The sequence below is a fragment of the Habropoda laboriosa genome, unplaced genomic scaffold, assembly GCF_001263275.1.
Source record: "Habropoda laboriosa isolate 0110345459 unplaced genomic scaffold, ASM126327v1 scaffold92, whole genome shotgun sequence".
Classification (NCBI taxonomy): domain Eukaryota; kingdom Metazoa; phylum Arthropoda; class Insecta; order Hymenoptera; family Apidae; genus Habropoda; species Habropoda laboriosa.
Window position 1 is genome coordinate 3,174,322 of NW_017100268.1, and position 10,044 is coordinate 3,184,365.

Here is a 10,044-nt window from a genome sequence, read left to right on the forward strand (position 1 = left end):
GTCAGAATCAGCGTCGAAAGCTTCCAAAGTGATCAAACTGGTGTCGATTGGAACGTTCAATCGAACGCCCAAAGTGACGTTCTCCTTTTTAAACATAGGTTTATTATCGTCGACGTCTCGAATCTTGATGAGCACCTGTCTCTCAGAGGGATCTTGTCGATTGTACGGCTTTGGAACTATGTCAGACTTCTTCGTCGAATGAGGGAAGCATTTAATAGTTAGCAGATGATGATCAGCTGCTTCTCGATCTAGACGACCGTTCGATTTGATCACTGCTGAATTATTTTCTAGCCTTTCCACAGTGAACAATCCACCCTCGTTTCCATAGACGATCGCGTAATCGATCATTCCATTCTCGCCAATGTCTTCGTCGATAGCTTCGATCACTCCAACCCTGGTTCCAACTGGTTTCTCTTCGAGTACAGAGAGTTCTATCGGTGGACTGTCTAAGTTCCTCTTGAAATGAGGTTTATGATCGTCGATGTCGTTGACGATCACCTGAAGCACTCTCGTTGCCTGCTGAGGAGGACTTCCTAGATCTTGAGCAACTAATATCAACGTGTAACTGTCCTTAGCTTCTCTGTCGAGCAGTTTTCTAGTGGTAATCAGACCAGTCTCGCTGTTTATCCTGAAAGCACTCGCGTCCTTGCCGAAATTTCCGTCTTCCAGGAACTTGAAGGTGATTTTGCCGTTTGGCAAATTAGGATCGTCAGGGTCCGAAGCGACGACCTGGAACACTGGACTGCCAATGGTCGAATTCTCAGCTACGTGAGCTACCTCCTCGAGAGTTGGTCTGATGAACAGAGGAACACCGTCGTTGCTCACTACGTCTCCGATGTAGAGTGTCAAAATTACGTCGGTGTACATTTCCGGCTCTCCCTTATCCTGAGCTCTGATTCTCATTATGTACGGCTCGGTTCTTCCCTTGCCTGTCAGAGCTCGAGCTGAGTAAATCTCTCCGGTAGTGTGGTTTATTTTGAACAATCCTAGAAATCGCACGATTAACTGTGCTTCAGGGTAGAAATATTAATTAGAAGATATTGCAGTGTTTGTTCACCATTTGCTTCGCCTTCGTCGATGATTTCGTAGCTGATCACTCCTCCGCCGCCTTCGTCTGGATCTGTGGCGGTGATATTCGCTACACTGACACCTGGAGAAGCGTTTTCGGGAATCACGGCTGTGTACGATGCCTGATCGAACGTCGGAGCGTTGTCGTTCACGTCTAGAACGTCCACTGTCACCAGAGCTCTTGTGCTTCTTTGTTCAGCTCCTCCCTGAGGCATGTCCGACGCCACGACGTAGAAACGGAGAACCGACTGCTTCTCTCTGTCGAGCGTAGTGTTCGTAGCGATCTAAAGATGCAACAATTAACTTCGATCGAACGACACTTCGATTGAAATAGACAAGAGGAGATTTTGTGTACCTGAATGTTTCCTGTGATTGGTTCCACTTCGAACATATTGGCGTTTTCTCCAATTAAAGAGTATCTAACTTCACCGTATCCTCTCCGAACTTCCTGTTCCGTGTTGGAACTGTCCACGTCGGTAGCTTTAACGTTTAATACGATTTTCGCTGGTTTCGCAGATTCTAATACTGAAATTTTGTAATCTTTTTGAGTGAAGATGGGACTGTTGTCGTTCGTGTCTTGCACCTCGACGAACACGTTTGCTTCAGACATTTTTCTCGTTATCTCGTAGTCTCTTGCTAGTGCTCGCACTTTGAAACGAATGAACTGAAAATTGTTAAATTGTTGAATATATTTTTATATGGGTTCTTCAGAATTGTGACTTACTTTTTGATTAAGAGCCTCGTAGTCCAGTCTCCTGCTCAAAACGACGTTTCCACTTTGAACACCCACGTTCACGTATCCTTCGTCGTCGTCTTCTCTCACTAATTCAAACCTTTGGACGGAGTATCCGGTGGTAGGTTCTTTGGCTGATAACATTAATAGAGTTGTTCCGAGAGGTTGTTCCTCTGGCACGGATATCCTGATCGTTGGATTGTTCGGTGACCATCCGGGATTCGTAAAGGTTGGATTGTCGTCGCTGTAAGCTTGAATGTAGACCGTTACTTCAACTTTTGTTAGTTGTTTCTCCTTGTCGACGACGGCATTCAAATCTTGCACTTGGACCGTGAGAATGATCACTGCAGCTACTTGGTAGTCTAGCACGCGATTCACTGTTATTAGACCGCTGGTGGAATTTATGCGAAACGCTGTTTTGTAGTCGTAAGCAGATGCACTTTTGAGAGCGACCCCGGTTTTGTCCACTGCTCTTACGGGTTCCACTAAGGAATATTCCAAATAGGCGTCTGAATCTGGGTCTGTTGCTATTACCTTTAGTACGGGTTCACCTGTTCAGTGATTATTAAAAATTAAGGTTCGATTGTTGAAAACTCAGATTTCGGTAGCTATTAAAAATTAGGTGTCGCTAAACACTTTCTCTAAGGTGCTGAAATTTGTAAAATGGATTATTTTGTAAATTACCAATGGCTGCTCTTTCTGACACATAAACAAGGTACATAGATTCATTGAACATCGGTGGTTTATTGTTCACATCGACCATGTTCACTGTGACAGTGGTGGTTGCAGTCTCTCTAACGGGTGTGCCCGAATCTATGGCGTAGACTATTACCTCGTACTTTTCTCCGCCAGTTTCCAGATCTAGACGAGCGTCTGGGGAAACCGTGATAACTCCAGAACTAAACAATTGATTGTTAACTTCTATATTTGCAATTCATTGACTTTCTGTCTTGAAAAAACGATATTTTGATATATTTGGTGGCTTCGATAAAATTACCTAGAGTCTATGACAAAATTATCCTTAGCACCGGAAGCAATGTGATACTGCAACAAGTTGTCTCTCCCATCCGGATCATTCGCTACCACTCTGATGACTTCCGTTCCAGGCGATGCGTTCTCCAACAGTCTCGCTCGATAAGTGCTAGGACCCGGTAAATTAGATTTGTAATTTCCACGGAAGATGGGTTTTTGGTTTCCTGGTACTCCCACTCTCACAGACAATTTCCCTTCGGAATGCAACGGCGGCTTTCCGGTGTCAGTAGCACGAATTACCAGTTCGTAGATTCCTCTTTCTGTGTCGTCTGAACGCACTGGCTTCGCCATTGTCACTTCTCCAGTCTCTGAACTTATCTGTGCAACAATTATGAATTTTCCACGTGAGTATACTTTTAATAATAATGTAATCTAGCGAAAGTGTCGAATTTTTACTCTTTTTCTCTGTTTTTTGTCTAATTTTGAATTTCTTAAGTTTAAAAAATTATCGAAAATTAATTTTACGATATACCTTGAAAACATCATTCGTCATACTGTTATGGGAGCTTATAGAGTACGTCACTTTCCCGTTTCCCTGTGCTGGACCATCGACGTCAGTTGCCCTGACGAACATCTGTGGGTCGAAACTCGTCGCTCCTTCTCGAACTGTCCTCGTATACTCATTCTGCTCGAACATCGGTTTATTGTCATTAACGTCGTCTAATTCGATTAAAATATTCACAGCAGACACCCTTCCTCCACCGTCTTTAGCCTCCATTGTCAATGAGTAAGATTTCTGAGCTTCGTAGTCCAAAGGCTTCGCCACGGAAATTCCACCTGTTTTTGCGTTAGTCGAGAACTTGTCAGCTCCGAAACCTCTTAAGGTGTACGTCAGTTCTCCGAAGGAACCACTGTCGTAGTCTTTCGCAAAGACATCTCCAAAACGTGTCCCTATCTCAGCGTCCTCTGCCACTGATAATTTGTACACAGATTGAGAGAACTCTGGACTGTGGTCGTTGGCGTCCATTAGCTGTATGTGAACTCTGCTAGTGGCTACCTGAAGTACGTTCAAGCGGTAAAAAATTAAATTATAATATACGTAAACTAACAATAGTACAAAATTACAATTGTAACTATATTAAGAGTGAGTTATAACGTAAGGTGTATAAAGTGTGAGGAAAATTTCGTACCACTTCGTTTGCAACCAGTGCAACAACCTCAAATTCCAGCTCCCTCTTCGCAGGATCATCCACGTCATAGTCCAGCACGCTGACGTCGTTAGCTTTCACCACGACTGGAACTCGACCCTGAGCTTCTTCGGGACTAACAGTGAACGCTTTGCTAATTCCAGGATACTCCGGCGAATCTCTCAGAGCCAAAGTATACTTCGCGTTCTCGCCAACGTCTCCGTCGCTCACGATCATGTTCAACCCAGGCAAAGGAGTGTCTCTGCCAATATCCTCGGAGATGGTTATGTTGAAGTACTTCTCGTTGAAAACAGGCACCAGATCGTCCATATCGGTGACGACGATCGTGACGATAGACGTTGCCGTGTCAGCTGGTATCTCGTTGTTGATTAACTCCGTGGCTTTCACTTGAAACGTGTAAATCCCGCCGTTCTGAAGAATCCTAGGATCCTCTCTGTCCAAGGAGACATTAGTGGTAACCAGTTTGCCAACGGTGACGTCACCTTCTCGCGAGACTTCCAGATCGAAATGACCAGATTCCTCGTCCTCCAACGTGAGCAACAAAGCCCTAGGCTCTCCCGTGTCTCCGTCACGTGCTCTGACTGTCAAGATCGTGTGACTAGCTGCTGTGTTCTCCGGAAGCGCCGCGCTGTACGGCGCGTTCAGGAACACGGGTGGCTGATCCTGAAAACGAGCACATTCTTTTAAATTTTCACCAACGAATTCTGAAAAAATTCCTACTTTTCTAGCGATCGTCGTAACGACTGAATTCAGACGAATTTTGCGTTCGAGTATTCAAGCGAAACGAAAGGGTTAAGCGAAGTGCGTTTGAACGATCGTGTGAAACTGAAGAGACCATTAACCACGATATACCGGTTCGTTTTTACCCGAAGCTTCGGGTAATTCCTCGGATTAATCCTCGGAATTAATTGAAGCAACCGTGGACCGTTACCTAACGGGGAATTTCGAGAATGATTGTAATTAGCGCGTTAGAAGGAACGAAAACGCCTACCGTTCCGGCGAAAGTTATTTCGCGAACAACGCGTGCATGTGTATACTTATATATACATAAGTACAGGTATAATCAGACGTTCTACGAACAGAGTCAGTGGGTAACGACTCGATGCCTTCCCGGTTACATTATCGCAAAACGATCTCGCTAACCAATACGGAATGATCACGGTGGATGTACAGTTACATCCTCTGTTACGGCTGGGACCCACTTACCTGAACATCGAGAACGTCCACGGCCACGGTTGCTCTGGCCTGTAACCTTTTCGATACGTCGCTGGCACCGTCTACTGCCAGGAGGTTGATCAAGTACGAGTTCCTTCGCTCGTAGTCCAGAGGCTTTGTCAGAGTGATCTGCACGTCGTACTTCCCCTCTGCCAACTGGATCGAACATTTTTTATCTATTATACAGGACTCGTTATATACCTACCGCATTATTGAACGATAATGCAAGAAAAGTTAACCCTTTGACTGCTATTGGTATTTAAAGACAATTATGTTACTAATTTAAAAAATTTGACATGCGAAATATGGAGTAAAGCATTAATTTGACTAACGTTAATACGATGGTAACTTAAATTCGTGAGTATGTTTTATTTACAAAGACACTCTTCTTATTCCATAATTATGTTACTAATTTAAAAAATTTCAAATGCGAAATATCGAGCGAAAGATTAATTTGGTAACTTAAACTCGCGATTGGTGATTATTAATATCGCAACTTTGTTGCATAGAGGAGAGCTTTACTCTCGAGTGATCAGAAATTAAAGGGTTAAAGCACACCTGTGCGAATTACGAAATATCTAGCGTCTGAGAAAAGTAAGATTGGAACACGATGAGACGACAAAATTGAAACTCGATTTCGTGGCAATTATGTCTAGGTAAAATTGCTCGAAGTAATAGCGTGTGATTTAACGGCGAGATTACCTTTTCCGTGGAAACGTTGAATACTTCGCAAACGTCATCGTCTCGCGACGCCGGAACGCATTCCACGTGAACATCCGCGTTTACGCCACCGTCGCGATCCGTGATCGTGATCGTGCCAGGAGGAACTAGGAGGCCACCCACGTGTGCACTTTCTGGTACCCTGGCCGCATAAGGCCTGCCGTGATACACGGGCGGGTTATCGTTTTCATCCAGCACCGCTATCTCACGACGAAGGGATACCGTGTTCGGCTCCGATCCTGCGATCCCCTCGTCTAACGAAATATTTATCTTAACATTCGATGTATTTGCTGTGTCTCAACGTGTTCTGTGCAGTGGAAAATACGAGAATTGACGGAACTTTGAAGTTAATTAAAAGGGCGCATTTTAATCTGTCTCTGTGAACGTTTAGTTGGTTTTTGACGAAAGAAAATATTTTTCATATTGATCGTCATATTGATACAATATTAATTTCTGATAAAAATACAATATTTTTCTTATTAACCCTTTCGCGACTAGCGCCGGTTATATCCGGCATCCGCTAAATGCTTCACACTGGCTAGCGCCGGTTATATCCGGCATCCACTAAGCGCGTCGCATCAACAACTCAAAGTGAAGATTTATTACTGGATTTATTTTAAAAGGCCTCAACAACATTCCCTTTATCCAATACATCCTTAAGTCCTCTGCTGTTCCAACGAAATCCTCTAAGATTTTACACGGACACACCGGCGGTTTTAAAAACGCGAGACACTCATGGTGTGCACTAACGGCACGACGATTCATCCGTTAGTGGCGTACCGATGCCTAGTTCCGCCGTCGCGAAAGGGTTAATTGAAATGAAAATATGTTTTATTCAGTTAGAAGTTAATAGTTCACGTTGCAATATATCATACGCGAGCAAAGACGTTTCTTCAATTAAAGGAGAACTAATTTAAAGAGAAGAAAAAAGATCGAAATCTGTTTCACTGCATTCCTTCGCCTCATAAAATACGCTTCTAACGTAGAAAACAATTTTTAAAATTCTAAACTAAATTTCCAATTCTAAATTGAACTTCCTTCAGCGAACTCGCGTCTAGACCAGAATTTCGCTCTTAGTCGAAAATCGAAATGGAAAGCGCAACTTAATTAACCGTTCAATCTCCAGGAATTTCGAGTTATATCACTCTTACCGCACGTAAGCGTCGCGTAATAAATATCGCAGGAGAAATGAAACAAACTATAATTGCACAATCAAGTCGTTACCATTCTGTCAACGCGTTACTCGCCTAACGCCCTACATATCGTCCGCTGTTCATCGATATTCCGCAGCAACACCGTAACGGGATACTAATAAAAGCAGCATAGTTACCCGTTATGCTGATGATCACTTCGATCAAGTCCTGCGTCTCCCTGTCCAATGCCTTTCTCAGAACAACCACACCGCTGTCCCGATTCACGGTGAAGTATTCACCGCTGATCGAGTAGTGCAATTTAGAGCCTTCCGGATCCTCTCCTTGAAGTGTGTAAACTGGCGCACCTGGTGGTGTGCCTTCCGACACCGCGAGCCTCGCCATGTCTCCACCTTGCACGAAATGCGGTGCCCTGTTTATCACCTGACCCCATGACGAAGACCAAGTGGAGAGTGCAACGAGTAAAATTGTCCACATCGTCACCTGTGCACGAATCGGAGGAGTACCTTTTGAACGAAGCTTGAAATTGAATCGAAGGACAATATTTTTTGTTGGACAATTGCGATTAAGGAGAGGTTAATGGTTTCAAACTTTGCGTGTCTTTTTCTGAAAAATCTTAGGTGATATTGAAACCGAATTTAAGATTTATATCTTCTCTAAGCAATATTTTCACATTTTAATATACAAGTTGTGTTCGCCAATCTCAGGTAAATTTTTCTGAAAAACCGTAAGAGATACTAAAACCAACGTTTTTTTAATCTTCTTATGCACATTTGTATGGTAGAATTTGAAAATACTGCTTGGAACGGAAGATATAATTTTTTTAATTTGGCTTCGATACGTCTTGCGATTTTTCAGAGAAAAATACATCAATTTTGAAAATGTTAACTCTCGAGAGGCCGCAATTAAAGCAAAAGGACACTGTCACTCTTTTTCTACGTTTAGTAAAGAAAAGTAGCAACTTCTAAAAAAAGATTAAAAAATTCTCTGCTGGTTTAATTTCAATAAATTCCGTGTCAGTTCAAGGAGCACATTTCCCTATCTCTTTAATTTTGACAAAGTACCTGACATCACAGACGCATTGTCTTACCTGCGTGTATAATTTCAGAGGCTAATTAACAATTCTAATGCCACACGTTGATACATGCGTAGACGAGGGCTATTATTAGCACCGGTGGTTGGCTTCGCATTCGTTAAATAACGACTTACCCGCTCGGGACAATTATAAAAGCGGATTAGAAAGTGGATGTAACAGACGAAAATAGTAGGTGTAGCAGGAACAATACGGAGACGAAGGTACGAAACGTTCGTTGCAACAAATTGAAACGAGAACGGTTAGGGTTTTATGTACAAAAGCGCGGCTCTCTCTTGCGTGACAGGCGTACACTTCCTATATCGTGGTCCGTCACGTTTCCATTCACTTCCGGCCATCGAAACCGACGTATCTTGAACAAGAATTGTGCCACTTTGGCTCGACGAAAAGATAAATTGACTCGTTAGTCACCACACCTCTCTTCGCGGAAGAAGAAATTACCGAATGAAATCTGATTAAATTTTGCTTCCATCTTATTAACCCTTTACCACAGACATCCGTATACTTGGCAATTTTATTATAAATACGACGTGGCTATTTTATTTAAGGTTTTTTTTTTATATTTTATGCAAACTATATGTGTATAACATTGAGAGTTTATGTCTCAGACCACTTGGCAATATTATTTATCAAATCACTGTAATTATAAAAATAAATACAATACGACAATTTTATTTAAGGTTTTTATCAGTATTTTTATGTCAGCTGAAATATTAGAATTTTTCCTTTTATAGAAATAGTATCACTCTCTATTTGAAATGGGTTATGAAAATGAAATAGTCTTTTAACTTTGTGATACGCTATTTATTGACGGACTCAGAGGAAACGTCTTTACGCTATTCAATCTCCTAAAGAACTGTTGCTGGGCACCCAAAAAGAAAGCTGGGGTCCGCTTATACCTAAGAACTGTTTACTTTATAGTATCGCAGTGTGCAGTGCGTGACTCGAAGACGGACACCGGACACATCTGGAGACATTTTTGTCCTCACTTGATTGTTTCCATAGGGTATTGTTAGAAACAATCCAACACTCTCTGTAAATAAAAAATCTCAAAATTCTCCATACACTTGCAATACCGAAAGGAAAATTCAGACTCATCTCTGAGACGAGTGCTTCCTAATAAAAGGGTTAACTGTACTCTACCAATAGTCGGTGCAAGTCTCAATCAACGAGACGCACTTCACTTGCACGAGACTTTTCCAAGAAAAAGGAAATACTTCGGCACGATAACTCAAGTTACACGTCGATACCCCTTCATTAACGGATCATTCACTTTTCATTCAGACAGAAGTCGAAACAATTAATTATCCAGCGAACGCGCGTTACTTAACCAACCGTTCGATCAACGTCCTCGCGGAGAAAAAGCTCGAAGAGGAAACCGAGAACGATACTCGAGTTCACCAAGGCGTCTAAAATAAGCGTCGGTGCATTTGTTGGCTGGACGTTGCTGGGATCAACGTTCGCTGGAACGTTGGAAAAATGCGACGAACAGACGAGTGGGTAGTCAGAGAGATAGGGATAGAGAGGAAATGGTGGCTAAACAGTGCGGAGGATGCAGCGATCTATCGAAGCCACTGGTTTCCACCCATATAAAACGTGGCTCGGCTGAGCAACGACGGCGTTCTTTCTCCGGGAGTTGAAAGAAAAATGTCTTGAGGCGAACCACCAGCGGTGGCACGGCGGCGGAACCACCGCGTACGGTGTCTGAATGACTTCCAGCGGGCAGGCACGGCCAGTGAAAAGCCGTTAGAAATCAGATTCCATTTCAGGAGTTCGCGGAACTCTCGTCCCGCGATCCGTAAATTGAATTGTCCTGTTAGCCGCTCGTCGAACATTTATCTGTCCGCCTCGAGCGTTCCTTTTTTTCCAGGGACGACAGCGAGC

General features: G+C 43.1%; 1 protein-coding gene across 1 annotated transcript in view; it reads right to left on the bottom strand.

Moving 5' to 3' along the window:
* LOC108573416 (cadherin-23) overlaps window positions 1–7,550 on the bottom strand; it is an 8,760-nt gene extending 1,210 nt beyond the window's left edge. Inside the window, exons 1-11 of the mRNA XM_017935858.1 lie at window positions 7,247–7,550; window positions 5,899–6,170; window positions 5,188–5,352; window positions 3,964–4,644; window positions 3,306–3,830; window positions 2,799–3,151; window positions 2,486–2,700; window positions 1,793–2,352; window positions 1,424–1,732; window positions 1,058–1,352; window positions 1–986 (exon numbers count right to left, since the gene is read on the bottom strand). Of these exons, the coding sequence (XP_017791347.1) occupies window positions 1–986; window positions 1,058–1,352; window positions 1,424–1,732; window positions 1,793–2,352; window positions 2,486–2,700; window positions 2,799–3,151; window positions 3,306–3,830; window positions 3,964–4,644; window positions 5,188–5,352; window positions 5,899–6,170; window positions 7,247–7,544 (4,659 nt within the window). The 5' untranslated portion in view covers window positions 7,545–7,550. The remainder of the gene's footprint in view (window positions 987–1,057; window positions 1,353–1,423; window positions 1,733–1,792; window positions 2,353–2,485; window positions 2,701–2,798; window positions 3,152–3,305; window positions 3,831–3,963; window positions 4,645–5,187; window positions 5,353–5,898; window positions 6,171–7,246) is intronic.
* Window positions 7,551–10,044: the final 2,494 nt, after the last annotated feature.